Source organism: Gadus morhua, chromosome 5, assembly GCF_902167405.1.
Source record: "Gadus morhua chromosome 5, gadMor3.0, whole genome shotgun sequence".
Taxonomy (NCBI): Eukaryota; Metazoa; Chordata; class Actinopteri; order Gadiformes; family Gadidae; genus Gadus; species Gadus morhua.
Genome location: NC_044052.1, coordinates 11,479,313 through 11,507,190, shown reverse-complemented (window position 1 = coordinate 11,507,190; position 27,878 = coordinate 11,479,313). Strand labels below are relative to the sequence as shown.

Here is a 27,878-nt window from a genome sequence, read left to right as displayed (position 1 = left end):
ATTGGCTCATTGGCGATAGATAGAGATGGATACATTAACTGACATGTTAATCTAAATTCACGCGACATCCCTATGTTAACAAAATGTGCAACATGAGCAGGATTTGAACCTGCGTCTCTACGGCTGATAGCAAACAGCTTTCCCAACCATGACACTGGTACAGCATGAATGATATGCTAATGCTACTAAGTTATATTTGACAGACCATTCATTTGACTTTTTCAAATTTTAAAGAGAATTACTCAACTAAAAAATCACTTGAAATAAATGTACAACAATAAGAGGACAATTTATTTTATTCTATTTTAGATAAACGCTGCAGCATATCTAAAGCCAATTGTTTTAATCTGCTGTTCTGTGACACTGCAGTCAGGGGTGATTTATTTCGCTCTCTTCCAAACTTACATCCCGGCTTTGCCACAGTTTAACTAAGACTGGTAGATTTAGACTGAAGTAGATCAATAGTAGTATTGTGGTTGAGTAAAAACAATGAACCGTCGAATGGACTTGGTCAAACAGATATACAATAAACAATGTCTAATATTATAAATTATCTTTACATTTTAAACCATACATCACCATTTGTCTCTCCCCATATGCTGCATTCCACATACATGTAGAGGTATGTCTGTGAGTGAGTGAGTGAGTGAGTGAGTGAGTGAGTGAGTGAGTGAGTGAGTGAGTGAGTGAGTGAGTGAGTGAGTGAGTGTGTGTGTGTGTGTGTGTGTGCTATCTAACGTACAGTATGTGTTTGAGTTATTAACATGCAGTATGTGAATTTTGTAGAAAACAATTTGATTACATTTTTGAGCCAATCATTAAATGTTTGCGTCTGAGAGTGGGTTAGGCTTCCCTGACACCTATAGGATAACGCTAGGATAACGCTCACGCAAGGCGTGTAGTGGATACCTTTGCCATGTATGCCATTTAATTCAAGTCTATTTTCTAAGTAATCTGGAATCGTTGTTGATTTTGACGTTTTCTGATTTACATTCAGTCATTAACAGAAATTAATATACTTTTTTGTATTATAAATTGTATCATTGGGTGGATCCTAGATTTGATGTATGAGTAAGCATGTTCGTGTTTGGTGGTCCTGTATATTATGACACAGCGTGTCACAAACATCGTTTCCCAAGACGCGGTATCATGTGTATCATTTTGGTGTTTTGTAAAAGCAAGCAGAATGCGGCAACGCATGAAACGGGACCCCGGCTTTGTAATCTAAACAGTGCAATCTATTATTAATATACGCTGCAACGTTACCCTCAGGAATCCCATGTTTGTGGGTGTCCTGCCCTGAAAAGTCCATTGAAGAGACCCAAACCTTGTCATTACAATGCCAATGATAATGACAGCTTGGAAAACTTAAGGAGTTATTTCAGTTTTCTCTTCTTGCTGTCACAGCAATTACCTTTAAATTTAGTCTTCAAACTCTGCGCGTGCCAGCGCAGCCTACGTCTATATGATGTCTTTACAGTACCCTCACCCTGACATTTGGAGATCTCCTTCTGTAAGCTCTCCGCTTCCTCCTGTAAACTGTACGAAATGACACAGGACACAGAGGAAATTATGACCTACGGCTTACTCAACATTGTTTCTTTTGGATGTGCAGCTTGTACATTTATAAATGTTGTTTTTTGATTTGAACAGCTGTGCTAAAGAGGTGAGGAGAATAGATAAGGAATGGGCGAGGCCTGGATCCTACATAGGGGAAAAAAGTAATTGAGCAGCTCACACAAAACTGCTGACAAGAAAGATGGCATATCATGGGAGATCACGTGCAAACACATCTTGTTTGATAGAGCCAAACAAGTAAAAACCATAATTACACAGTAGAGCCTGCCGTCAGTATCCAGAGCGCCAAGTGTATATATTTCCATGTTGTAGCGGTGTGGTTCATTATCTCACAGTATAACATTCACACATGTTGTTTCATATAATTTGGACTTATAGAAGAAAGACAGAAGTGGCTGTAAGTGGCATGACTATTGCTTTATTTTACTTCATATTTAGTACTACTACTACTACTAATAGGAGGCCTACCACTATAACTACTGCTACTACTATCACTATAACTACTGCTACTACTACTACTACTTCTACTACCATAACTACTGGATAAACTCAGGATAGCAGGGCCGTCTGCATCAGTAAGTGACACCAGCAAGGTTGTTGCATTGTCAGTGTTTCTATGGCAACAACAACATTCAAAACAAATTGCTGCCCTACACGACCAGGCGGTGCTGATGCGGGGTCAACCTCAAAGTGGGTAACCAGCTTAATCATTTCTTATTGTGGGTCGTCAACCGTTAACCGCAGCGATGCCAAATAAAAAGGGGAATAAAGGAAAAGGCAGGTGAGTTTAACAGTTAAGATAAAAGTATGTACTTACGTATAGGCCAATGACTGAGTGAGGGGTTATGCAAGTTACATCTCGAATCATCCTGAGGTGGTTTATTTCGCGCTGATGACCGGTGATGACCGGCCCTCAGCACATTATTACACGGCTCTCTTCTGAATGAATCATTCATTTGGCACAACAAAGATGCCTATAGATTTTATTTATTTTCAGAATCGTATATTTTTTTAAATTATGTTTCCGCCCAAAAAAGAGAATCAGTTCGATTCTAAAGTGTCCATATAGCCTAGTGTCCACAGCAACCATCTGCTTATTCATAGCAGACTATACAGCGGCATACGCTAATTGACCAATCAGAATCGAGTATTCAACACAGCCGTGTGATCCTATTTGAAAATGAACGCGCACAATGTCCCTCAGCGACGCGAAGGAAGGCAAACAAGAGCCCAAGGCCGACAAAGAGTCGGATGTGGAGAGGGCGAAGGCCAACGCTGCCCTGTGGAGGCTGAGGTTGGACGTCGCAGAACAGTCGCTCGATGAGTACCGCGCCTCCACGGGCACGCTGGCCGCGGCCAACCAGGCCCTCACCAACCAAGTGTACCGCTCAGAGAAGGACATGATGGACATCATGGCCCACCTTAAGAGAAAAGACGCCGAGACAGACGCAAAGGTTGTAGCTTTAGAGTCGTTTTTTCTTTCAAAGTAGGATACAAAATAATAATTGAGTTTTGGTTTAACTGTCCACTAATTGCGCCTTTGGTCGATTTCACAGATAGCGAGTTTGGAGGAGCAACTCAAAAGTGAAAATGCGCATGCGCGTGAAGAACGGGAGAATCTGGTGGGTCTACTGTATGTTGAGACATGATGAGAACTGTAACTTTATATAAACTAAAAACAGCATTAAGAACGAACAGCATGCATACCTGAGTCTGAGTCAATAGGATAGCGTCTTAAATGCCACCTGCCCGCAGAGACTCAATGTTATCCCTGATGCTTTCACTGCAACAAACGTGCATTTAAAACTAAAGCATCTCAGAAATGTCGTTCGTTTTAACAGTTGCGGTCCATGTAATTATGAAGACATATATTATGCAAGACAAGAACCATCATCCATGCGCCATGCAGTCATAAACAAGGAAATCAATCCTTGTATTTTAGATCAATGGTCAGATTTTAAAAAATCTTCCCCACTGATACAACAACCTTTTTAAGATGATTGGCCTTTAAGTCAAATTCTAAGATATATTTAGCTTAAACTAAACAAGTAGCAGTCTGGCTATGATATCAAAACTATGGCCTAGCTGTTTTCCCATCTTCTCTTATTTCATGCTGGTGAAATAAAATGATTTAGAATGCGTTTGAATCATTCATCATTCAACCATGGAACCAAAACAGACCCGGAGACCCGATCTGCACCAGCTCAAAGCATCTCTATTTTAGACATGCAGGGAGCTGTCACATACGCTTGTGTTGAAATAAAAACCCATTGTGGTCCGCTTTAAAGACGCAACTTCAAAGTATTCCCTTTCTGCTCCATTTCTTATTGTGAGGTGATAAAATGGTTCACTTCACCCATGAACTAAGCTAATGTGAACTTCAAAAGCTCTCAGAGAACGGGAGGGCTCTGGGTTCCGTCTACTTGAATGAGACCTCACAGCATTGTGGCGAGAGGAGTCCCAATTAGTCAAATGATGGCATCATACTTTGCATTACGCAAGAGACTTTGGCGCGGCACTGGGCTCATCTCTCGCCGTTGAAGTGATGGGTATATTTTGGACGGATGAACGGCGTTTGCAAAGCGTGCAGATACTGCGCACGGAGCGCAGGCCTCCGTACCGTGAAGAGCGCGTTGTACCGAACATACAGAGTTATCTGAAGAATAACAATTGGGCCGAGACTAGCAATCAGATAGTCGATACCCCCTTATTATGTCATCATCTACATGACTGTGGGTGTGTGTTTTGCTAGTCACTCATGACTTTGGTCTCTTTGTCGCATTTTTCGCCCGGGCTGGTGTGTCCACAGTAGCCGTTCAGGCATTTGGTCGGACTGATGGGGCCTCAGGTCGGGTTTCAGCTGGACCGGGTCCATGTGAACTTTTAGAACAGATATTCTTCCCAGATGTTACAAGTGGTAGTTCTCTCTTCCTGGAAGCTGTGGCAATCTCTTGGCCGGGTCGTCCGTGCTATCCTTGATATTTTGGTTTCAGTAACCAAAAACTGCCCTTTATGGTTACTGAAAGAGGCGATGCACGCACATGATGCGTTAACGTGGACATCAACGAGGTTGTAGAATTAATGTCCATTTCTTGAATGTTGTTCAATTATCTTTTTGCCAGGTCGCCGAGCACACTCTTCAAAACGAAGAGCTTGAGCAAAGATTCGGGGAGAGGGCCAAGGACTTTGACACGATCCAGGCGGGGCTGAAGAAGATCGAGGAGTTCCGCAAGACGAAGGCCAAGATGGAGCTGGAGCTGAGACGCGTAAGGAACTACGGCCTGTGGGGCCAAACGTCGCTCTGCTATCAGTGGGAGTGTGTTCACCCTGGGATCCCTGTGTGTTCCCCAGATGAGAGAAGGCATGTTGCTCGCCGAGAGAAAACACCTAGAGAACCTGGGCAGAGTGGAGACCAAATTCTACACCCAAAAGGTATCCTCAAAAGTATCACCGTGAATCATAAAATCACAAAAGACCGGTGACGGAAGAGGCCGATGTGTTTACATTGAAGTTATTGATACTGAATACTGAGCATAGATCATCTGGTGTTTCTGCACTAAGCTGACTGTGGTGTGTGTCTTTCTGCAGCTGCGCCTTGAGAAGGAGGCTGAGCAGAGGCTGGCCCACCTGAGTGAGCTAGCCCACGATGAGGCCGTGCTGTGAGTCGGTTCACTCTCCTATCCTGGCTGGAATGAAGGCAATCATTATAGAAATGTGTATTTGGCTAGCCCACGTTTTGTCATGTTAAAGATACCAAGAGCCCACATCAGCAGAGAAAACAAGCCCATCCTGGAGAATTATGTGTGTCCAGTGTATGCAGAGATCCTCGTGTTTATTGGTTTTAGGGAACCATACTACATCTCTTCCTTGTTTTAGTTATTTATTCCCCCCATGTCCATATAATATCAACAGTGATCCCGGTGTGGTCTTGCTAATTTTAGCTTCCAGTTGAAGAAACAGACCCTTTGTTGGTCCAAAGAGATGACTTGGTGATCATGGAGACCTCATATTTATGGTATTTTATTGTCAGACCTGGAAAGTCACATATTAGGAAAGGCTTCCATGAACGTGTGAAAAGGGAAATTGGGGTGGTATAGTGTAGCTGGGACCGAATAAGCAGTTCACCCAGCGATTTTAAAACATTGGTCTTCCCAGATGATCTGATCCTAACTCACATCCTAACACAACTCCACAGGAAGCTAGACGACGCCTCCCGCTCGGTGTTCAAGGAGAACGTCCGTCTGAACGAGGCCTTGAACTACCACATCAAGGAGGTAGAGGACCTGAGGAAAAAGGCTGCCACCTCACAAGCCACCATGCTCAGGGACAAGGTACGACGTGAACGTCGGGCAGAGCAACTAAAACGGTGTGATTACGGGATGGACAGGGGCCGATCAAGTCCGAAAAAGCCTTTTTTTTTTTTTTATTGCTTGTCAGACTTTTTCTGGTGATATTTCCCCCCCGATTGTTTGCTTGTGCTGACGGTGTGTATACTGCTTGTGGTCCCCCCCCCACCTCCTCTCTCGCTTGCCAGCCCTCTCAGCGGTTGGTGGTCATGGTGAGTTTCCACTGCCGTTTGGATTTAGTGGCAGTCCCCCCCCCCCCCCCAAAAAAAAAACGTTTTCCGGCGCTGATTCCCGACGCAAACAAACACTGACCACCTTAATCCCTCCCCTGATAATGACAGTGAACACAGGAAGGATTTATGACAAACCCCGGTAGTCTGAACCCTTTTCTGTCCACTCAGGGGTTCCCTGAACACCATAATCTGATAATCCGCCGGGTTCTTCCTGGCCGTAGCCAGCCTTGAGGTCAGCGTGGGCCATAGTCGTTATTTCCAACCCAAAGAAAGAAAAATAAGTCATTAAAAAAAAGGAACTCGACAAATTGGTGACAATCAGCATGTTAGCCCGTGCTGCGTGCACGTTGTGTGTGTGTGTGTGTGTGTGTGTGTGTGTGTGTGTGTGTGTGTGTGTGTGTGTGTGTGTGTGTGTGTGTGTGTGTGTGTGTGTGTGTGTGTGTGTGTGTGTGTGTGTGTGTGTGTGTGTGCCTTACCTGATATCTCAAAATGTGCAAAAAAATAAACTTTTGCACTAGAATATAAACTACGTTCCGGACCAGAATCCCCCCGGACCGTCCCACATTGGTGCCAAGTCCCGATGGTTTGTGATTCATCTTATTTCAAGGCAGCCAGGTAGTAACCGTGACCGGATGTGGAGTTCTCGTGTCGTGTATCTGACATCCATAATGCATGAAATGGTTGAAATTGTACCGTACTAATTTCTAAACTCTGGCTACAGCGGCGGCTGGGTCCATGACGTAGGAGCACTCGTGTCCAACAGATCCGATGACCCCCCACCCGTGAACCCTCTAGACCCTGATCTCTCGCACCTTCTCCCCCCCCAGTATACCGATGTGCGGATGACCCAGACGAACGCGGCCCAGATGAAGGCCTACAGGAAGGAGATCGCCGACCTCCGGGCCAAGCTGGACTACTCGGAGAAGGCCCAGGCGCTGCTGGTGGGGCAGCTGCTGCAGGAGAGGGGGCTCCGCGAGGTTGACAGCCGGGCCAGGTCTGAGGACCTGCACAGGTTCCAGAAGTTGTTGGCCAAGCGGGGCAGAGAGACGGCCCGAGGCAAGCGGCAGGTCGCCGAGACGGAGATGCATCGTTTTTTCCATGCCGCACTGTCTCAGGTGAGGCAGGAGATCCAGGCCAGCAGGCTGGTGTACAAGAAGCAGGCATTGACGGCCTACCAGGGCAGCCTGAGGGAAGCCCTGGCGGGTAGGAAGCAGCACCCCCTCGTCCGCACCTTCAACAAGAACCCCCACAGCACCAACTCGGTCTACACGGACATGGAAGAGGCTCAGAAGTGGTATGGCCGAGCTCCTGCAGCGTCGGTCTGATTCCATTTTATTGGCTCAATAGTGTGCGCTGCAGTCTGCCTCAGACACGTTTTAATAGACAACCAAACACTGGTGACACCTTGCTTTAGACGGTATAAAAAGTTTGTGTGGCTGGGAATCTAGGTTGATAGAGTGTGATCCTTTTAGTGATTGACCTAAAAGGATCGTGTTTCATTAGTAATTCCAGTCAAATAACATGTTCGTGATGATTTCTCCCCTGGATCGAAGGACTGAGACGCAGGGACAGAACGACCAAGTGGACGTCAGAGACCTCACTTGGGAGCAAAAGGAGAAAGTGCTGATGCTGCTCTTTGCGAAGATGAACAGACCAAAAACAAGGTAAACTCCCCATGACTCTCTAACCCTGTCCCGCAGAGATGTGTGAGTTTACAACTAGCACAGCGAGACGTGGCGGTCACCTAAAGCGACCACTCTCCCTGGTTCCAGTGCCCTGCTGAGATAATAGCATCAGCTCCTCGTGGCTGAACGCTCAGCCACGAGTGTCTGAAGGGACGGGGAGCCAGTGACAGCATGCAGCGTGTCTGAAGCTCTCGGGGACCCCTCCCTGGTTTTAATGTTTGCAACAGATATTTTTCTCAGAAGAAGAGGATACCATAAAACATAAGTTTGGCCTCGACCAATTTTCTTTTCCGTACGGCCGCCTAAAAAGAATTAAGACAGAGTCTGGGCACAATGGTAAAAATAGGACCGGCCACAGAGTCGTGTACTTGGAAACAAACATCTGGTCATGTCGATTTAGGCCTGTGCCCGTTTGGCCCATTTATTCAGTTCTTTGAACCCTTGTGGTCCAGGGAGAGCAGCTGGTAACGTGATTTCCCAGAGACGGTGTGCGGGAGATGTTAACGTATGGGCGTGCGGTGGGGCCCGCGAGATGTCCATGCATGTTGGCAGTGGTCTGGCACCTCGTCCTTTGATTGCGGGATCCGTTTACGGGATCCCGGGTCCGGTCGCCCCAGAGTAACGCTGGGGCTGGGAGTGGACCGATGCACTGCCAAGACCGGCGTACAGTAGGGCTTCTAGGCCTCCACGCAGCTCATCTCTCGCTTGACTCTGTTGCTTCAGGAAGCAATGCCGGAAGGAGGCTCCTGACACGTCCATGGAGCAGAGCGGGAGGGACAGCGCAGACGCCCTGAGGTGAGGCACTGGCAGAATGCGTGAGAGTCCGACTCTTGTGTTCGGTCACTTGTAATTACAAAGCGCTGCGCTGATTTTTACCGGTACCGCCTCGCGTGTTTGGCCTGCGAGCATTCTGAGACGTTACTAAATGGTGACTGTCCTTCTCGCAGGATGACCCAGAGGACCTTCATGACCCTGATGCCCGAGAACAGCCTCCCTGACATCCACAAGTGACCCAGGTCTTGGCCTGGCTGTCCCCCCTCCCCCCACACACACACTACTGTCGGCTGCTGCTGGGTGGATGGGAATAAAGAATATCCTAAGCATTAGGACAGGGATGTTTATTTTCCCAAACAAACATTGGTCAACATTTTATGAAATCCACTTCTATCCACCTTTGTTCATTCACTTTAGGCATGGTTTTCATTCTGATTCCGATGTTATTAGTATATTTTGTAGACAAGACGGGGAACACACATACGACAATCAGTAGAAAATCTTCACAGAAGGGAAATAATTATAAATATATTAAAAGTTTTTTCTGAATATCATCATTAAGGGGAAATGCTTTAATATTGTGTCTTCGGCACACATTTTTTACGTTTTCTAACGTGTGAGATAAGGGAATTATTAGTAATTTTCACATTTGAATTCACAAGACACCAGACAGGCTCGCTGCTAGCCATTTATCGCCCCATGGTTGGCATGGTAACTGCAGGACTCTTTAGTGTGGCGTCTTCAGCCTTCCACTGCGAGGTGACGGTCTTGATTTGTGTGTAGAATTGAATTCCCTTTGAAGGAGAAAGCGGAGCATATGAATCCTTTACAGCTGCAACTTTGGAATTCTTATTTTTATTTTCCTCCTTATATGAACATATATGCATGTGAGGTAGCCTATAAATGATATTGTGTATTAAGCCTTCAATACCTCGGATTACATCAGGATACTATATACCAATCTACCAGCCATCATAAAAGACTTGGCAGCAATGACACTAAATGTGTAGTCATTAAAAAGGGACTTCTCGGAACAGTCACTCACTTGTTTTCCATAGAAGTTAGTGTCCCCTCGGAAAGATCCTCTTGACCCAGTGAACGAAAACATTGGCAGCGGAACCGGGATGGGAACATTCACTCCAACCTGCAGATCACCACACCACACAGCACATCAACACACGTGTTGATTACAGGTAAGAAGAGACGCGCAGTCGTCCCTGCTTATTAAAACCCAAAACAAAAACATGACACCACTGAGCTAACTTTAAATAATTGTGGTTTGAATCTGTACCTCAGAGCGCTTCCTAAGCCCTCATTTATGAAAGCAGAAACTATAAACACAACATTTGTTTTGTTTTTCTGACTGCTGGAAACTGCCGTGACCGAAAGAATGTTTTAAGAAACCGCGGCGATCATGAGGACACTGGGCAGGAAGGGCTCTCCTGGCCAGCATCATGACAGGGGAGGATGGGGGGCCAGGATCCAGTCAGGGCACAGAAACGGCCTGACACAGAAGAGGATCTGTCTGTTGACTGGAGGTTTTTCGAGGAGAGCGCAGCATTCCCCGACATGTGAACAGCAAACACAGCGAAGAACATGGACCCACAGCCAAACAAACACGGGGGAAAGTGTCCATATTTACGCTTGAATCTTCAACAACCAAAACAAACTCAGAGGATTCCCTGTTTTGTGATATTAATACAAGACATTTTCTTTTTCCCCCCGTGAAGACATCTTTCCATTTCTCCCGTGTTTTGGTTTGAAAACCACATATTTGCTCACGCTATTTGCAGCCTCAATGGGGAGGGGGTGGTTAGCGGCAGGGGGTGCCCGTGTGTATATTTTCATTCTGCAAACATTGCTATACTGGCTGGGGAACATAATAATGACATTATCATAATGTGTGTGTATGTTTTCAAACTCAAGTGGGATGTAATTTGCGTTTGACAGATGCTGCATAGACATGACAGGCGTCTGTGAATGTCTCCTTTCTCCTCGGGAGTGCACACACACACACACACACACACACACACACACACACACACACACACACACACACACACACACACACACACACAGCTATAGATGCTCACCTGGCCGACGTCCACCTCGTGAGTGTATTTGCGCGCTGTAGCACCGTTGGTGGTGAAGATGGCGGTGCCGTTGCCGTAGGGGTTGTTGTTCACCATGCTGATGGCGTCGTCCAGGGTCTCCACCTCCAGCACGACCAGCACGGGCCCGAAGATCTCCTCTGTGTAGCACTTCATCTGGGGCTGCGAGGGCAGAGCGGACGACAACACGCTTAAAACACACACACACAGGCTTTGGGCTTCTTCATGCCATGTTATTGCACTGGCACACATAGTGTAATGTATTTACGTGCCAGAGCGGGTGCACCAAGCCCATGCGTACCGTAACATTGCCGATGATTGTAGGTCCCACAAAGTTGCCGTTCTCGTAACCCTTGACGTGGACGTTCCTGCCGTCCAGCAGCAGAGAGGCGCCCTCGTCCAGGCCGCTCTGGATCAGACCGTTCACCCTCTCCTTAGCCTGGGGGGAGATCAGCGGCCCCACGTCTGCACCGGGCTGGTCTCCTGAAGGGGCCCCGGAAACACACCCAGGTAACAAGGTAACTGACACCGTTGCGGCGGCCGATCGAGCATGCACTTAGAGAGAGGGAGCCGGCAGACAAGTACTCATTTAGCGGAGGGTTCCTCGCGTATTTAAGGGTCTGCTGCAGCCACAGAATCTCTGCTCTCACAGATTCCGGTAAATGGGGAGGCCGTCTGTCGTTTCTCGCCACAGAAGGATTCCACAACTTCCTTTCTCAAAAGGAATCGATGCGCCCGTCCCCCTTTCTGCCCCCCAGGCCGCAGATCTGCCCACCAATTTGCAGCATGGGCGCTTAGACGAGCCCAGCGTGGCCGGGGGCAGATGTTAAGCTCTGGCGGAGCGAGAGACTGAGCTCTGTGGTCGGTGGGGGGGGGGGGGGCAGCGTGTGTGGCCCCCCAGAGGGACGTACACTGAAGCCTGTTGAGAACCCTGGTGTGAGCTGAAGGGTAAGGCACAGGGTGGGGTAGGGAGGGTGAGGGAAGGGCACCTGCGTTGACGCGCAGCGCCTTGGATCGCTCCACCAGCTCCGGCAGCCAGCTCCGCGCCTCGCCCACCAAAATGGCGGTGGAGAGGGCCATGCAGCGCTGCCCGGCCGCCCCGAAGGCGGCGCCCACAAGCTGATTGAGGGTGTTCTCCTTGTTGGCGTCGGGCATCACCACGCCATGATTCTTGGCTCCCTAGCGTACACACAAGATGCGGTCAGCCTTTCACCAGTTCTGCTTTGACATGAATGAACTCATCAGTGCCATTACCAGGAATAACGCCATATGGTTTACTGAAATTTTTGTGTGTGACAATTGTAGGGTTGTATTAATAAGACAAGTGTTGAGAGACAACTGTATAAAAAGCATTAAAACCATAAGGCGGTGTCCCGTGTTTATACGGTTGTAAGGGCAAATCAAGCGTATTTGCTAGTCAACACTGCCACCTTCTGGTCACGTCTGACAACATGAGCGATGAAGTTTAGCTGGAACTCGACCACTTACCATGTTAGACTGAACCCTCTTTCCATTTCTTGATCCTCTTTCATATATGTATTCTCCTGCTTGGTTTGAGCCCACAAAGCTGATTGCCTTGATGGCAGGATCATCACAAATGAAGTTTACAGCTACAAAATAGAGACAAAAAGGATAGGAACATCAGATGACCATACTTTTACACTGTTCAAAATGTATTGATGCATTGTAATGAATTCAGTGTAAAGTTGGCAATTCACCTGCATTGATCAGCGATAATCACAATAATACATTGTAACTATAAATTCATACAATAACCCACTTAAATTGCACATTTTAAATGTGGTAGCCCTAAAAATGCAGTTCATACTTGAATTATTTTTCTGTTTTGTGCACAGTGCATAATTGAAAGAAGAACATAAATACATATTATATATAATTGTGATCATCCAGTCAACTCCACTCTCTGTTAGACCAATCTATGACTGACCCCGACTGACCCCCACCCCGACCCCCGGGCGGTCCCACCGTCGTGCTGGCCGTGGATGATGTTCAGCGTGCCGTCGGGGGCGCCGGCGTCCTGCAGCAGCTTGGCGAGGAGCATGGCGCAGCCGGGCACGCGCTCCGAGGGCTTCAGCAGGTAGGTGTTGCCGCACACCAGCCCCACCGGGAACATCCACAGCGGGATCATGGCGGGGAAGTTGAAGGGGGCGATGCCGGCGCACACGCCGATGGGCAGGCGGAAGGTGTACGTGTCCATGTCCTTGGTGAGCGAGGGTAGCGTCTCGCCCAGCATCAGGGAGGTGATGCTGCATGTGTGCTCCACCACCTCTGTGAGGAAGGGGGGGAGGGAGGAGGGGAGGACATCAGATACATGCCGGGGGGCTGATCGAATCAGACACACTAGGCGGGTGGTGGTGAATCAATGGGAACTTCTTGGAACGGGAGTACAAAATAAAAGTGTGACCGAGAGAAACAGCACAGCTCTTTGTTTACTGAATAATTCCAAATGAACTCCAGAGGGAGTTTTGAGACCAAGAAATGGGTACAGCCAAGAGCGGATTCGTTGAAACATGTGTCATGTTCGCGTAACACAATGTGTCAAGAAAAGAAAACTAAAAAACTAGAAAACTTGTGGCCAAAGCAGCCAACCCAGAAGACAAAGTGTACTGATTAACCCACTGCAAGTTACAGGCCCAATGTGTGTCAAAACATGGCTCTATGTTGACCTTTGCATAAAGCCGATGCATGGGTTTCTGTGTGTTAAAACTTACGCAATCCTCTGAACACATCGCCCTCTGCATCAGCCAGGGTCTTTCCCTGTTCCAATGTTATCGACTTGGCCAGCTCTTTCTGCACAGTAGGTAAAGACACACACTTAATCAGTAAACATTCACCTCTCCTCACACCCTTAACTATAACTATAGCTGAGTCCACCACATGAACTTCCACCATAATAACACTTCACTCACAATATTGTCCTTGATAAGCTGCTGATAGCGCAGAAAGACCTGCTGCCGCGCCAAGATGGAGGTCTCTGACCAGGGGCGGAAGGCCCTGGAGCAGGAGTCCACCGCGGCCAGCATCTCCTCCTGGGTGGCTTTGGGGACGCGGGAAATCACCTCGTTGGTCGCCTGCGGCACGGAGAGACAATAATTACTCTGGGCTGAACTCCTGGAACTCCACGACCAAAGTATAGAGGCTTGGGGGAGGGGGGGGGTATTGTTCTAGAAAATAGCTGTGAGGTTTATTCCTGTCGAACCATGAGAAAGTTGTGATAGCTGAGCTGAACTATCTTTTGGAAGGTCGTTCAAAGGTCAGGAAGATAAAATACAGTTGTGAGATTTAAAAACAACAGCCTTCAGTAAGGGGGAATAATTGACTTCATTGCATGATAGGTGAGTTCTCGGTTATTCATTATCCTTCTCATGAACAGCAGACAATTGGCGAATTATGCAACCAGAATATCAACTAACTAATGTACCACTGACTTTGTGCTCAGATCATACTTACAGGATTGTGAATATCGAGCCATTCTGACGTTGTGGATTCTACAAATTTCCCATCAATGAACAGCTTGGTGGTGGGCTGGTAAGAGAGCAGATATCAAGTCACACCGTGTCTCTGAACACAAAAAATGATGTTATTAATGTACAGTTAAGGCAGCTCTACTGCACTTGGAAGGAGCTGATTTTATGGACGTCATTCAAAACTGTTAACTCACCACTGAAGAGTAGTAGCACTGATGGGCAACTCCGAGGGGAACCTGTTCAAGGTGGGGAAAACATTCTTAACTTTTCAAGTATCCAAACGTAGCTTAACAGTTCAGTTTATGCAAAGACTACTTGTCCATGTGTTGTACACCTGTTGAACTTTGTTAGTAAGCCATTAATAAGCCTGCCGGGCACACTGTAGTATAGGGAACAAAGTCAAGTCTGGAGATTCAACCCAGGAGCTGGCCGTTGTGAGCCAGGGCATTTTATGAAATGTGAACGCATATCAATCAAAGGATTGTAGCAAGGCCTATTGCCTTCAGAGGAGATATCAAAGGGCAGTCCTACGGGTCAGCCACTTAATGACAAACTAATCAAATAAACTAGTCACAAGTTAATGTCACAAGCATTAAGTCATGCAATAGGAATAACAGTTACAGCATTGCCTTTGGTTATATTATGCATTTGTATTATTTGCTCACCCTTTTCTTCAACATTGATCTCATTGCAGTGGCAGCCATGTTCGAAATACTTTTTGTTACTACCACAATAATTTGACAGACCCCCCAGGTGGAACTGTGGTAAACAGGATTCAATGCACTCCTTGACACACACGCAGTTCATTAGTAGGCGGGATCTAAACCATGCTGTGGCCCTTGATTCGTTTCATGTGAGCACGCCTGTTTACATAGTAGTCTTATTGGGTACATGTCACGCAAACCGACTATTGCTAGCGTGCTGGTTTATGATGTCCCGCCTCAATGGGAAAAGATATCTTCTAATTTGACAAGCCTTTTAACCAGTCATTTCGTAGGGGGAATTATATAACACGCAAATTTGACGCTTGGAAAGCTGAACAACAATGTCAAAATAACGAGGGTTTATAGTGTGTGATTTGCACGACACTGTTATAATTGATACATTAAGCTAATGCTTATCGCAAAACATTTCGAGGAACAACCCGTAGGACATGAAATGCAAGTGTAGTGCTATTATCTCGCATTTTAAAACCTTATCAGGACCTTCACAAAGATGCGTCTCTCCATCGTCAGCCTTGCCAAGGTACACAAAAGCATGTTGTGAGCTGCAACGCCGCAGCTAAGCTGCAGAGACATGTGGTTCGAAGTAGCTAATGCGAACCACATTGACTCCCGAAGTGCTTGGTCACTGTGCAAAGATGAGGGAGGAGGTTTTTTAGGGAGCGATTCTATTGGCTGCACCAATGATGGGCTACGCAAAAAAGGTCTGAGCTCCTCTTAAACATATCTTAAATAGTTGTGGAAGAGTTCCCTCTGCGGAAAAATATGGCTACGCATGATAAGGTGAATTGATTATCCAGAAGTAAATGAGGACAAATGTAGATTTGTTTCATACGTGCTTATGTTCTCATGATTACAGCCCATTCTTCACGGTTACTTCAGAAGTTCTTGTTCTTGGAGGGTCCGCATCGGTAAGTTATTATTGGGGTGGGCCTGCATTGTTTTCTGAGCTCCTCTCCGTTAAGGTAACAGTGATTCATAACCTATTTGGTGTCAGCTTTTGCTCTCAAAGGGATTGAATACGAACAGATTCCAGTCAATCTAGTCAAAGATGGCGGTCAGCAGGTAATTTAATCATTGCCCATTTAATATGTTCTTTACAACACATTCATGGTTATGAAATGCATGCAGAATAATCTGTTATACTTTGTTTCATTGTATTAAGCTCACAGATCAATACAAGGCACTCAACCCCATGCAACAAGTGCCTGCAGTGGAAATCGATGGAATCACTTTGTCCCAATCAGTGAGCTCTCATGCACTTTGTACATTAATACATTTTTCTTTAAAAGCGCCTTTCAATGTACCCTTGGACACTGTACAAATAAAGTGCCTATAGTCAATAAAAGTACATGCATGGTCAATAGCAGTCCCACACATGTTCAGATAACACTGACAAGATGGACATAGTACATTCAGACAGGAACAAAAAAAGTGTACACCTTCAAACTTTACTCATTCATTCCATTCCAATGTCAGCGCTTAAGGTATTGGTACAACACATGCTGCTTCTACTCCTCAGTTAGCAGTGATCCAGTACATCGATGAGACCAGGCAGGGTCCCAAGCTCCTACCCGCATGCCCCAAGAAGCGCGCCCAGGTGCGGATGATATGTGACATCATTGCCTCTGGGATCCAGCCTCTTCAGGTACATCCTGTACCTTCCGTTTTTAACCAGAGAGATGCATCTGTTTTGATGAAGTCACAACACCGGTGAAGCACCTGAAATACATGTTTGTCAATATGAAGTAAACTGCAATCTAGCCATAATTATATTACTCCTTAGCATGAGTTGTGTTGTAACAGTAATGCTTTTTGATACACATGGGTTATCAAACATGAACTTCTGGATTTTTTTGCTTTAAGAGTTAGGCTAACCTGCAACATAAGTTATCAAGTTATGAAACTCTGCTTCCCCAGAATCTGTATGTGATCCAGAAGATCGGAGCAGACAAGGCGCAGTGGGCACAGCATTTCATCCAGCGAGGTTTCCAAGGTATTCAACAGGACGTTGTACACGGTCACTGGTTGCCCATCCTGTCTACCAGACAGTAATTGTATTCCCTGCTTTTATCCCCAGCTTTAGAACCCATCCTTAAAGGAACCGCTGGGACATACTGCGTAGGAGACGAGGTAAGGATAGCCTTGTATCATCCTGATGGCTCTGGAGGACTCATTCATAATGTAGTGACCCCATGTCCCTCTGTCTGCTCTAGATATCCATGGCAGACATCTGTCTTGTGCCACAAGTCTACAATGCAGAAAGGTTAATACTTTACTTCTAAAACAGTTACTTAATATAAATACTGCCTACTGTACTACAAGTGTGATCCTCCTTCTCCTCAGGTTCAAAGTGGACGTTGGCCAGTTCCCAACGATCGACCGACTGAACCAGACCTTAGTGGGGGTCGAGGCCTTCAAGTTGAGCCACCCGTCCTGCCAACCTGACACGCCCGCTGACCTGCGTTCTTAGGATGCAGGACTCAGCTGCAATTGCATATTTGTAGAATAAAACTATTTCTCATAATTCCTGTGTCTATACGGTCTTTCAAACAAAATCCAAGGGAATGTGCAAGTTTACATTTTTATTAACATTTCATATTATTACTTATACTTAACATAGCATATAGTACACGGTCTAGGAATTTCTCCGGAAAGATATTTTAGACAAGGTCCATACATAATTGATCCGTCTTAATATAAAAAATTGTCTATGAAGAAGGCATAAGGATCTAAAGTGATAAAACATTATTTTGAGTGTCCGATAGGTAGAAATTTAGCATTATTGAAAGATGGTTAATGAAAAAAAGGCCATTCATGACAAAAACACCATGTAAAATAATTCCTTTGAAAGCCTTTACTTATTAGGGACATCCACCGTGTACTTGATGGCGTCATTGTACACGGTTCTTGAACAGTCCGAGCCACCAAACACCAGCAGTGTGCCCTGGAGGGCGGCAGCCCCCTGCTGGTTCAGCTGGGACCAGCCAAGGCTGAGCAGGGCGTGTCCGGCCCGGGGCGTAGAGCACAGCAGGGGGGCTGCCACTGAGCTCCAGGTGCTGGTGTCTGAGAGATCAGGGTGATGGTTACTTTGGTTTTGCATGTCTTGACCCACCAAGACTTTGAATAAAAACCACAGACGATATTGCATTCTAAACCATGATAAGCTAGTGGTTAGGGGGTTTGATCCACGGTCGAAAGGTCAGGAGTTATTTGTCTATACCCTAACCACTCATTTAAAAAACTAAGTCACTTTTCACTGAGTCGCTTAACAAAGGTTGAGGCTTGATGACTGAATAAATCCAACACAGAAAGCCGAAGAGGGGTTGAGTATACAGCCGTAATTGTCCTTTGATAACACCAGCACAGTGACCCCTTGGTGCACACAAGAAAATACGTTCATAGGGAAATGGAGGAGTCACCAACCCATGTTGAAGATGTGAACGTCCTGCAGGTCTCCGATGGAACTGCAGCCTCCACTGACCAACATCCTGTTGCCAGGAACTGCCAGGGCCACATGGAACCTGAACACACAAAAAATAGTTGTTTAAATCAACTGATGATAGGTGGTGTGAATCAAGTTCCATTACAGCTATAAAATCAGAGCACTGATAATAACAAACCACCAGTGAAATGAAAGATGCGCCATCACAGAAAACGTGTTTGAAATGACTAACTGGAATGGATCTACAAGCACTACATCTACATCATACAGACATGTTTGTACTCCATAGTCACATCGGTGGCTACAGTTAGAGATAATGTGGCTATGCTACAAGTTGTTGTGAAAGCTAAAAGGACAGACGCCAAAACCGATGTGACATGGCTGAAGATCTCGCTACTCACCCCCGGGGCAGTGGCGCCATGTTGTCACACCGCACAGCTGTGTACTCCATGAATCCTGCCCAAAATAGCAACAGACACTTTTTAGTGCGAGGCAGGAAGTCTTTGAAATTGTCAAGTTCAGTATCTTACCAAGATTTAGGATGTGCAGATCGTTGAGGTAAGTAGCCGTGTTCCTGCCCCCGAAAACAACCAGCTTGTCCGAAAGCAAGATGCTTGAATGCCTGTTGAACACATGTCATTTTTATCTATATGGAAGGTCAACATTGAAAATTTGTATATTTTAAGTCACTCTGTTGTAAAAGCTCAAGAGTGCTCACCCAAACCGAGGCAGTGGCTTGTCCCCCTCCACGATGGGCTTGTACCACAGCTCATCCCCGGGGTTGAAGATGGACAGAGAGTCAGTGCAGGCTTTTCCCCCAGAGTGACTGCTTGGATGAACTCCCCCAAACACGTACAGCTCCTTCTTGTAAAAGGTTGCCGTGTGATAGGCCAATGTTGGGACTTTTCCTTTTGCCTAAGCAGGGGAAAACCTCCATTTATATCATTGATAACAGACCACTAAATCAGTGGTGCTCAAACCATTTCTGATAGTGTACCTCCTTTAAGATATTTTTGTCAGTCGAGTACCCCCTTCACTGGCATAAAAAAAAAATAGAAGCTTTCAGAATAGAAACTAGCTCAGGGTTAAAAAAAACCAAGATAGTTAGCTACCCCCTGCACTACTCCAAAGTACCTCTAGGGGTACGCGTACCCCCATTTGAGAACCACTGCTCTACATCAATGTCACGATTTGAGCCCCAAACCCACAGTGACCAACTTCCAGGTCCAGGTCTCAGTGTTGAGAATATGCAGGTCACGGTAGGTTTTGTCCTCTCCAAAGCCACCGTACACAAACAGGGCCTTGGAGACAGGGTCAAAGGTCGCCGAGTGGCCGTGCACGCAGGGTGGGGCGGGGCCAGAGGTCGAGGAGTTAATGGGAAACCACAAGTTGTGTTCTGAAAGATGGATACACAACGTGGAATAATATAACTTACCATGCCTGCATCAGCCACAAGTTCATTGGGGCTTCAAATGTACTCAATGTCAATAGTTGAGTAACTGATCAGCGTTAGTTTCTCGTCATTTGGATTTTGAAATCACTGTCTGGTAGCTGCTAGGAAAGTGTACATTATACGATAGAAAGAATTGGAAATTGGTTGAAAATATAACCCCATCATCATAAGCCAATGATTGACTTGTAACTGCATTATACTTTCTAGTTAGTCTCTCTCCCACTTCCTAAAATCATTGTTTAGCCAAACAAAAAAAGGTGCCAAGTAACCTTTGACAATATGAGAAATTGGGTATTTGGTGACTTTGCCGATTGTTAAAACCACAAAATTATAAAATAATCCAACCTATCTCCAGTTTCCACAGAGAGTCTTTGCAGTGTTTATGCTCTGATGTTTTCCCTCCAATCACAACAGCTGTATCCGGGTCAATCAAACACATGGTGTGGTTCCAGCGTTTCGATGGGGCCACTGTACAGGCATAAAAAACAACATGAAAACCAACAACAAATGGGGCTGCAAAGCAATGCTTGCGATGATATTGGCGTCAATGATTTACTGTAGTTGGAGTTCTGGGCCACTCTGCAGTCTTTCTTGATTGGTACAATATTTTCTTTGCTGTTCATCCTTAGGATTATTCTCTTTGCGTTTGGGGGCTGGGATGAGGACTCATTATTCTTTATATCCTCCATGACTGGACCTCTCGGACCAACCTTCCACAAGGAGGTAGGATCCTATATAATAGACAAACAGCATAAATGGTTACCTTCCCTTGACAATGATATAAAGACAATTAAACACGTCTTACCTTGGACAGAATGATGGATGCATTAACTATAAAGGAGTCAATCGTCGTTTCACATTTGTCAGTCTGTGACATTAGTTCAGCATTTCTAACACTGTCTTCTAATTGGGAAGAATCGTCAGTGATCTTCAAAAGATAATGTTTAACAGGTTAAATCTTTGATGCATTTATGCAATACAAAACATATATTATTCGACTGAAAATAAATCATACCTTTACACTCGGCGTGCTTTGGGTCAAAGTGTGGGAAAGGTCGCTGTGCTGCTCTGGGAACATACGTTTCCTTTGCACAAGTGGAGTACTGCAGATGAAACTGTCTTTGTCCTGTGGCATTACAAAATATGTATGAAGCCTACTGCTGCAGAACGCATTCGAAGGCACACGTTGGAACACGTAAACGGTCGTCCGACTTACCTACCTTTCCACAAACCGTGAGCAAAATCTTCCCATACACCCCTTTTCTACCTTTCTCGGCTGCTGCCCCAACAATCTCCGGGATCCATTCTCCTTCCCATGTAAGACACCTAATTATGTTAAATACAATTTATATTACGTGTTTTACGCAAATATCTTAAGGCATGCTTGACTGACATCAGTCGGAAGCACTTGGCGTGCATCTTCACCTGGTTTCAGAGGAGAGGATGCCAATTCTCTGGGCTTCCACATCCTCGCTGACGAGGACCTCCACTAAAACTGTGGCCTCGCTGCATTTCCATTCCCCGAGACCGAAGATCACCAGCTGCTTCGGTAAGGGCAGTGGGATGTGGACTTGAAAGCACCTGCGGTTCGACTTACTACAAGAGGGCCCGAGTTAAGACATTTAAAATTGGAGGGAATATAAACATAGGCCTATTCACTTAGAGCATTAGAACATACATGGTCCTACCTAATGAACTGACGAGGGGCGTCACGTAAAGACCAAAGGACGAAGAAGTTCAACCGCCCCATATTATCCACTGGTGTTGATGCTGTACACGAGGCCTTCAAAACACACTTCGCATTGGTAGGCTGGATATTAACGGAGTTTGATTGAAGCACCTGTGCATAAGGCCGTACCAGTATTCCCCAGAAGAACCTTTCTTCTGGAGCTCACTTGCACCGGCTAATGAGGATCATATAAACACTGGCACTAGATATAATTATACTGACACTGACGAGCCCTACAGGGAGAACTAAAAATAAAACCAGCTTCAATGCAACTTCTGTAACAAATACAGCAATCCCCTCGTGAGACAAAATGGAATCGCCCGGGACCATTTAAAACGAGCCTTACCCAATAGGTCTATACATGGAATAGATGGATAGAAGCTAAGCAAATACATTTGCTTAGCTTTGACTCTTCATGACATCAATAGTTAGGCTTGTATTATTAAATATTAACTCTATATACTTGTCAAAGTGTGGCATAAAATCAATGATCATACAGAAAGCATATCATACACACAATTTTCCATCTTTATTATAGAATACAACTTTCTGAAATAAAATACAGTAAAGCAAACGCAGGAAGATTTAATTTAATCGCATTCAGTTGTATACTTCAGCAGCAGCAAACCCCATTATATCTTTGGAAACATGCATGCACAGCACAACTGCGTGAGGTAAAACCATGGATGTAAAGAACACATTGACATAGAAGGAGACGGCAGGTTGTTCTTATCCTGTATTCCTAATACAAAGCGTCTGCGCTAAAACCAACCTGTAGCCACCAGAATTTACATAGACCTGTGCCTGAAAAGCCGCATATGGTCTCTATGGAATAACAACTCTCCTGTGTTTTGCTCTCACATGAGCTCCCTACCTCAAAACACACAAGCCAAACGTGAACAGGTCAAATATAAATATTGAATCTATATGAGGAGAGCTTTTTGAGATAAGGGATGGCTTTTTATTTTAATCATAAAACCAGACTGTTAACCACTTTGGATGACTAATTGAACTTGCTACTTTACATTCACTAGCCTAACAGACTTGGAGCTTCCACTCCTGCAGGGACACGACTATGAAACACACACACACACACACACACACACACACACACACACACACACACACACACACACACACACACACACACACACACACACACACACACACACACACACACACACACACACACACACACACACACACACACACCTGGCTCAAGCCACACACTATTTAAACAACATTACATGTTGAACAAGCACATGATTGGGTTACATGGAAGTAAAAAAAAACAACAACACAACTATATTCCGTCTTGACACGAGAACAAGTGTGACGGTGTGGACGAAGCCGGCTGGAAATAAAGATGGTGCACCTATACACAAACAAAAATGATCTCCCGTATACTTTGAGCTATTTTGAAGCACCTGGCCCCACCACGCAAGTGTCTTACACCTCTTCCCTGACTGATGCTACCATAGATATCTGTTGTCTCGAGATAATATGCACCTTTTGATGTATACTCTTGATTGCATGGTGCGTGTATAAGGGACACACCACTTTTGCAAGGCTTTTCAGCCATTGGAGCAAATTTAGCATTTGAAATGATCCGGTCTTATAAACTCTGCATGTAGCCATATGACAGCACGTGTAGATAACGATAAAAATAGATGTGCCTATAGTTGATTATTACTTTAACAAGGGTAGAATCGAAAAATAGTTGATTGTTCTTGGGAATAATAGCTTTTTCTGTTTTTCCCTCAAACCAAACATTCTTAGAAAACAACCAGCTGGATTTTCAGGCACTGTAATATACTCTATAGTAAAGCGTTTTGTTTCGCCACAGTGAGTAGGAGTTATCGAACTTTAGCTGGTAAGTGCCTTCCCCTGGGAACTCATGACTGCCACCGTGCACCAACAGGTGGCTGTCCTGCCGGTAGACCGGTAGGATCTCCCCCAAGTTCGAGCTGTTCAGTATTTTGGAACCCTTTTCCACATCTCCACTGCTGACCGGGCCTGCAGTGTGGAGAAACAAGGGCCACTTCTGCTTAGCACAATAGCACATCACCAAGTCATGCTTCATAGGACATCGGAATGATATATCACTGGAACCCATCACAGAAATAAACACGTTTCTGTCCCCTTATCGTATCACTCAGTTGCACATGTCCAGCACAAAAATTAGCTTCACATCACTTTCCTTCCGACCTAACCTAGCATCGTTCTATCTTATTGCTTTTACTTTAGAAAATTCAACATGAATATCTTCATGTTTATCACCTCCCCCCCGCAGAACGTACCTTCCACCTCCTCCTCTTCGTCCTCGTCGTCGCTCGACTCGCTGATGTGCACCGTGATGTTGCGCGTGGTGACCGGCGTGAAGTCGAAGTATACGCCGAAGCCGATGTCGTAGCCGTCCGTGGCGAACTCCCAGCACACGCGCTTGCTCTCGGGGACGGTGGGCACGTGCACCGTCATGATGTCCCCGCGGTACACCGTCACCACGCCGTCCTTCTCCGTCCGCAGCGTGGCCTTCAACTCCTTGATGGTGACGGAGGTCCAGGTGGCCGCAGGGTCCAGTGTGGGTAACGGGGCTGAAGACGAAGAGGAAGATGGAGGCACGTCGGACAGGGAGCAACAATGATTTGAATAACGTCGCTTCCTTAACGAGATTAAGAATCAAATCAATGAATCGTCTTTTTAATGCCGTCAGTTATTAAGGGACGATCCATTTATAATTAGGCTGTTTGAGAGTGTGTTCAATATGAATCTTAGCTAACAGTGTGTTGCATAACCCAACAGGGTCCCACCTTTCATCTCACTGGAGAGCTCGGAGGTCCCAGAGGGACAGCTCTCTTCAGCCTCACCCTCCAGTTGTTCAGCTGGAATACTCTCATGACTGCTCTAAAAAAAACAAACAGAAATAATGTTGGTGGAATGGATGAGATGTCACACACACACACACACACACACACACACACACACACACACACACACACACACACACACACACACACACACACACACACACACACACACACACACACACACACATTTTGGCTACCTTGAAAATGACTATGTAAGGTAATTCATTATTTAAATTCATTAAACATTCACTTACATCAATGCTGTCTTTGGAATCCGTTGCGTCAGAAGGGCCATCCATATTGGAATCGCTAACAGAATTGCCCGAACTCTGTGAAAGATCTGTATTCTGGAGACTGCAAGGGAAAACCTTTGTGAATTGAGTACCGCATTAAATACAATCAGCGTAGTTTGTGGGTAAGTCACTTGCAGTCATAGAAACAGTTCGTATGGAACAAATAATTTAAAGTATAAGTCGGCAAATGATTTTTACAAGCGGCAACAGGTTACCTCTCTATTGGTCGATCCTCGCCTTGGTTCGAGGTGATCCCAGGGAAAGACGACACGGACAGAGAGGACAGCCTTGACTGGAGCGCAGATGTAGTGTCTAAGGTCTCCATCACTAGAAGAGAAGATCAACACACCTTTCTTCTCTCAGAACATAACCCCCGCCCCTCTGCACAGACACCGAGGAGCGGTGCTCCCGTCCACTGGGTTTCAACCACTACAGGCCAGTACGACGCTAGCCCATGGCGACTGTCTATATGATGGTCAACAAACCAATTTAAACTGTAAACAGTGCACGATGCAAATCACTGCCATTAAAACGACTGCGTTATTCCTCATATGGCAAAATGAGGAAGTCTCGACAACATCCGCTTCTTAGTGGAGAACTGGCAGCGGTTCTCTAATCGTACTAGTGAAGCCAAAACAGAACAGAAACACCGTTTGAACTCACCAGATATAACAGGTAGTGGTAGATTAAGGCTTGGTTGTGTAGTATTCGGAATCGAACTTAGTCCATGGGGAAACAATGGTAGCTGGTGTGGCGCGACAGACTCCGCTCGGCTCGGTGATGCTTTGCAGTAAAAACAGTCCCCAGTTATTCATACTTCCGTGTTTTGACGAAAATTGTCGAAATTTCACGAATCTGTGTCGAGGATTAGCAGGCGGTCGTCCGGCCAATTTTATAGTAGCGTTACAGTGTAATGTCAACATACTCAATTTATTATATTGTGTTGAGTGATTAATCCAATAATGACACGACGAATAAGCACATATAATAAAGAAATTTAATTAATTTATTTAAATTGCTTCCGAGGCATGACTTGGTTGAACCAAAGATAGTTCTGGTTTAACTAAACACACATTCTAAGAGAGAAAATTTGACATGGGGCTATTGTGTTTTCTCCGTCGTTGCTGTCGATTTGTATGCCATTGAGATGGCTGCTGGGATATTTGGACTTCTTGATATAAATAATGACAACGGTGTGTCCTTCATGTGGACATCAATCAAATTAATCCAGGGGAAAGGCCTTGGGAAGAGAAATTATGAGAATGTTTATTATACTTCATGAGCGCATTTTACTTTGAAATACAGTGTTGACATTGACAACAGCCTTAAGAAAGATATATATGTTATAGGCAATGCAGGCTATGGTATCCAACACTGGATTGCCTGTCAGAAGCATAACATTGGATTCCACTTACTCATCAGGGGAAAGAGACGATGCATGGGCAGAATTGATGTAACTTTGTGTGGTGAATTCCTGGGGAGCGTTTAGTTGGAACAGGTTGTTGATGAGGACAAGAGTGTCTCTGGACGCCAGACAGGCAGAAGTGCAGATGTTCAGGAGGCTGTACAGTACTCCACTAACCCACTTCTGTTCCAGAGAGAGGCCACCTATCATACATTCCCACGCCATCACAAACCAAGTGGTTGCAACAACATTCAACATTCAGGAATAATATATTACCAAGTGTGACACCGTCGACCTGTTCACAGAATGATCACTTAAAAACTAATTCTTGAACAATGTATCTCACTAAACCGCTCAGAATTATAACAGTACCAATCATAATATCCATACTACTGATCCTATTGTTTAAACGTACTACACTAGTCTACACTTCAAGAAAGAACTGGCCACGTGAGTCGTTAGCGAGAGTCATACCGCTCATCTCGACAGGACAGGATGCTTTTATCATCACAGGGTCTCTTAAAGCGCTGGCGATTCCATATGAAGACTTCCACAAATCTGTCGTCTCTCCAGTGACAAAGTCGTACTGTGGCTTTAGAATGAAGCTGTGCCCAAGAATATTTGCCAATCTGAAAGAGAGAAGTAATAGTTGGAGCCATATTAAGTGTGTGTGTGTGTGTGTGTGTGTGTGTGTGTGTGTGTGTGTGTGTGTGTGTGTGTGTGTGTGTGTGTGTGTGTGTGTGTGTGTGTGTGTGTGTGTGTGTGTGTGTGTGTGTGTGTGTGTGTGTGTGTACCTTTTGGGAGGCACCGCAGTGATGAAGCTGTACACCAGGCAGTGCTTTGGCAGATGCGTGCGCAGGTCCGCCCCGACCGAGGCCAGGTTGCAGGGTAGGAAGCACAGGAACAGCACGTCCGCCCAGGCGGCCAGCCTGATGTTGTCAAAGTAACACTCCACTCCTCTCTGCGAGCAGTCCGCTGGAAAACAGTTAGAAACCCATTAAAAGCATGTCGACAAAGTCCCCATTATTTGGTATTCGGTAGGAGGGTTATGCACCGGAACTTTCGGGTCTTCGAGTAGATATGTTAATCTGAGTCGGATGCATCCCAGTGGTCTCCAGAAGTGATGTTAGAAGCTGCTTCCCGATGCGTCCTAGTCCGAGGATCCCGACGCGTAACGTCAGGTCGTTCATGTTGCCGCCTGACCCATGATGGCGTTTGGCATTCTCTCTGATATGAAAAAGCAAAATAATACTAACGAATAAAACAGGGTTCCTGCAGATTTTTTGGACCCATAGTAAGCATTCCATGTATTTACCATACGGTATTATCACGTTCCTTTAGTACAACGATAACGTACCTCAGTGAATGAGAGATTCTGCATAAAAACGCAGCATGTGCGCAGCCACATATCGTGAGCTGATTAGATCGCGCACGAATAACTTCGAGTTCTTTCTCGTCGTCGCCGAGAGAAGATTCAAAAGAAAACGAGTTCAAGTCAATAGTAAGGTCAACCATCTCCGGGAAATGACCGGTTCATCCACCAACTTTTATTACACTATCTTACGTAACACAATTTTAAAGACTTCACTGCTGGCTACCACCATGGCAACGCCTGACTTCACAACCTGCTGCTAGCTACCCCTCCCCATAACAAAATACGTTCTGTTGACAACAGACCCTATGCTGAAATGTTTAGTCCTTACATGATCTAAACTGGTATACAACTTGTAACAACTAGCAATACTTCAA

The 27,878-nt window shown here is 45.5% G+C and overlaps 6 protein-coding genes across 15 annotated transcripts; 2 read left to right on the top strand and 4 right to left on the bottom strand.

Annotated features, from left to right (window-relative positions):
• Positions 1-1,568: 1,568 nt before the first annotated feature.
• Positions 1,569-9,106, top strand: LOC115544110 (basal body-orientation factor 1). The gene is made up of 11 exons (XM_030356930.1): positions 1,569-2,359; positions 2,783-3,032; positions 3,135-3,200; positions 4,701-4,844; positions 4,930-5,010; positions 5,167-5,237; positions 5,774-5,909; positions 6,985-7,451; positions 7,711-7,821; positions 8,566-8,637; positions 8,790-9,106. The coding sequence occupies exons 1-11, from the start codon at positions 2,325-2,327 to the stop codon at positions 8,851-8,853; spliced, it is 1,497 nt and encodes a 498-aa protein (XP_030212790.1). The 5' UTR covers positions 1,569-2,324; the 3' UTR covers positions 8,854-9,106.
• aldh6a1 (aldehyde dehydrogenase 6 family, member A1) lies at positions 8,946-15,527 on the bottom strand. Of its 2 annotated transcripts, none has more exons than XM_030356927.1 (12): positions 15,421-15,527; positions 14,410-14,451; positions 14,199-14,273; positions 13,658-13,819; positions 13,460-13,538; positions 12,714-13,016; positions 12,216-12,337; positions 11,717-11,906; positions 11,029-11,210; positions 10,710-10,889; positions 9,662-9,760; positions 8,946-9,410 (listed from the first exon to the last, which is right to left on the bottom strand). In XM_030356927.1, the coding sequence occupies exons 1-12, from the start codon at positions 15,511-15,513 to the stop codon at positions 9,306-9,308; spliced, it is 1,632 nt and encodes a 543-aa protein (XP_030212787.1). In that variant the 5' UTR covers positions 15,514-15,527; the 3' UTR covers positions 8,946-9,305. The 2 variants fall into 2 exon arrangements, with proteins under 2 accessions (XP_030212787.1, XP_030212788.1); XM_030356928.1 differs by lacking the exon at positions 15,421-15,527 and adding an exon at positions 14,881-15,102.
• gstz1 (glutathione S-transferase zeta 1) lies at positions 15,187-17,464 on the top strand. 3 transcript variants are annotated; one of them, XM_030356933.1, is made up of 9 exons: positions 15,187-15,460; positions 15,797-15,848; positions 15,935-16,002; positions 16,103-16,183; positions 16,460-16,585; positions 16,858-16,933; positions 17,018-17,070; positions 17,154-17,203; positions 17,284-17,464. In XM_030356933.1, exons 1-9 carry the CDS (start codon positions 15,431-15,433, stop codon positions 17,408-17,410), a joined length of 663 nt encoding a protein of 220 aa, XP_030212793.1. In that variant the 5' UTR covers positions 15,187-15,430; the 3' UTR covers positions 17,411-17,464. The 3 variants fall into 3 exon arrangements, with proteins under 3 accessions (XP_030212793.1, XP_030212794.1, XP_030212795.1); XM_030356934.1 differs by having other exon boundaries at positions 15,415-15,641; XM_030356935.1 differs by lacking the exon at positions 15,187-15,460 and adding an exon at positions 15,475-15,720.
• zgc:163014 (rab9 effector protein with kelch motifs) lies at positions 15,990-21,947 on the bottom strand. Of its 7 annotated transcripts, none has more exons than XM_030356925.1 (13): positions 21,524-21,947; positions 21,261-21,431; positions 21,056-21,161; positions 20,851-20,961; positions 20,641-20,763; positions 20,392-20,566; positions 20,181-20,303; positions 19,591-19,778; positions 19,101-19,297; positions 18,913-19,004; positions 18,784-18,838; positions 18,364-18,461; positions 15,990-16,659 (listed from the first exon to the last, which is right to left on the bottom strand). In XM_030356925.1, exons 1-13 carry the CDS (start codon positions 21,583-21,585, stop codon positions 16,640-16,642), a joined length of 1,521 nt encoding a protein of 506 aa, XP_030212785.1. In that variant the 5' UTR covers positions 21,586-21,947; the 3' UTR covers positions 15,990-16,639. The 7 variants fall into 7 exon arrangements, with proteins under 7 accessions (XP_030212785.1, XP_030212781.1, XP_030212783.1 ...); XM_030356921.1 differs by lacking the exon at positions 15,990-16,659 and adding an exon at positions 17,506-18,003 and having other exon boundaries at positions 20,641-20,738; positions 21,052-21,161; XM_030356923.1 differs by lacking the exon at positions 15,990-16,659 and adding an exon at positions 17,506-18,003 and having other exon boundaries at positions 20,641-20,666; positions 21,052-21,161.
• Positions 21,948-22,069: 122 nt separating this feature from the next.
• Positions 22,070-25,544, bottom strand: tmed8 (transmembrane p24 trafficking protein 8). The gene is made up of 6 exons (XM_030356932.1): positions 25,388-25,544; positions 24,940-25,051; positions 24,686-24,785; positions 24,375-24,468; positions 23,865-24,158; positions 22,070-23,580 (listed from the first exon to the last, which is right to left on the bottom strand). Exons 2-6 carry the CDS (start codon positions 25,047-25,049, stop codon positions 23,363-23,365), a joined length of 816 nt encoding a protein of 271 aa, XP_030212792.1. The 5' UTR covers positions 25,050-25,051; positions 25,388-25,544; the 3' UTR covers positions 22,070-23,362.
• A 155-nt stretch (positions 25,545-25,699) lies between these two features.
• noxred1 (NADP-dependent oxidoreductase domain containing 1) lies at positions 25,700-27,773 on the bottom strand. The gene is made up of 6 exons (XM_030356931.1): positions 27,487-27,773; positions 27,184-27,356; positions 26,924-27,104; positions 26,604-26,758; positions 26,140-26,332; positions 25,700-25,964 (listed from the first exon to the last, which is right to left on the bottom strand). Exons 1-6 carry the CDS (start codon positions 27,642-27,644, stop codon positions 25,826-25,828), a joined length of 999 nt encoding a protein of 332 aa, XP_030212791.1. The 5' UTR covers positions 27,645-27,773; the 3' UTR covers positions 25,700-25,825.
• Between the last annotated feature and the right edge of the window lie 105 nt (positions 27,774-27,878).

Excerpts from the sequence above, each read along its gene's own strand:
- aldh6a1 (XM_030356927.1), bottom strand. The coding sequence starts at position 15,513 with ATGTCTCTGCAGCTTAGCTGCGGCGTTGCAGCTCACAACATGCTTTTG. Across the intron at positions 13,539-13,657 it reads AGCTTATCAAGGACAATATT|AAAGAGCTGGCCAAGTCGAT; the intron begins GTGAGTGAAGTG and ends CCTACTGTGCAG. Across the intron at positions 11,907-12,215 it reads AGAGGGTTCAGTCTAACATG|GGAGCCAAGAATCATGGCGT; the intron begins GTAAGTGGTCGA and ends TGTGTACGCTAG.
- noxred1 (XM_030356931.1), bottom strand. The coding sequence starts at position 27,644 with ATGGTTGACCTTACTATTGACTTGAACTCGTTTTCTTTTGAATCTTCT. Across the intron at positions 27,357-27,486 it reads AGAATCTCTCATTCACTGAG|AGAGAATGCCAAACGCCATC; the intron begins GTACGTTATCGT and ends TTTTCATATCAG. Across the intron at positions 26,759-26,923 it reads ACTGCGGTGCCTCCCAAAAG|ATTGGCAAATATTCTTGGGC; the intron begins GTACACACACAC and ends TCTCTCTTTCAG.
- gstz1 (XM_030356933.1), top strand. The coding sequence starts at position 15,431 with ATGCGTCTCTCCATCGTCAGCCTTGCCAAG. Across the intron at positions 16,184-16,459 it reads GAATCACTTTGTCCCAATCA|TTAGCAGTGATCCAGTACAT; the intron begins GTGAGCTCTCAT and ends TCTACTCCTCAG. Across the intron at positions 17,204-17,283 it reads CAAGTCTACAATGCAGAAAG|GTTCAAAGTGGACGTTGGCC; the intron begins GTTAATACTTTA and ends CCTTCTCCTCAG.
- zgc:163014 (XM_030356920.1), bottom strand. The coding sequence starts at position 21,585 with ATGGGGCGGTTGAACTTCTTCGTCCTTTGGTCTTTACGTGACGCCCCT. Across the intron at positions 20,304-20,391 it reads GGCCCAGAACTCCAACTACA|TGGCCCCATCGAAACGCTGG; the intron begins GTAAATCATTGA and ends ATGCCTGTACAG. Across the intron at positions 19,779-20,180 it reads TCTGTGGAAACTGGAGATAG|AACACAACTTGTGGTTTCCC; the intron begins GTTGGATTATTT and ends TCCATCTTTCAG.
- LOC115544110 (XM_030356930.1), top strand. The coding sequence starts at position 2,325 with ATGCCAAATAAAAAGGGGAATAAAGGAAAAGGCAG. Across the intron at positions 2,360-2,782 it reads GGGAATAAAGGAAAAGGCAG|CGACGCGAAGGAAGGCAAAC; the intron begins GTGAGTTTAACA and ends AATGTCCCTCAG. Across the intron at positions 4,845-4,929 it reads TGGAGCTGGAGCTGAGACGC|ATGAGAGAAGGCATGTTGCT; the intron begins GTAAGGAACTAC and ends TGTGTTCCCCAG.
- tmed8 (XM_030356932.1), bottom strand. The coding sequence starts at position 25,049 with ATGGAGACCTTAGACACTACATCTGCGCTCCAGTCAAGGCTGTCCTCT. Across the intron at positions 24,786-24,939 it reads GAGGATCGACCAATAGAGAG|TCTCCAGAATACAGATCTTT; the intron begins GTAACCTGTTGC and ends TTTCCCTTGCAG. Across the intron at positions 24,159-24,374 it reads GCTCTCCAGTGAGATGAAAG|CCCCGTTACCCACACTGGAC; the intron begins GTGGGACCCTGT and ends CTTCGTCTTCAG.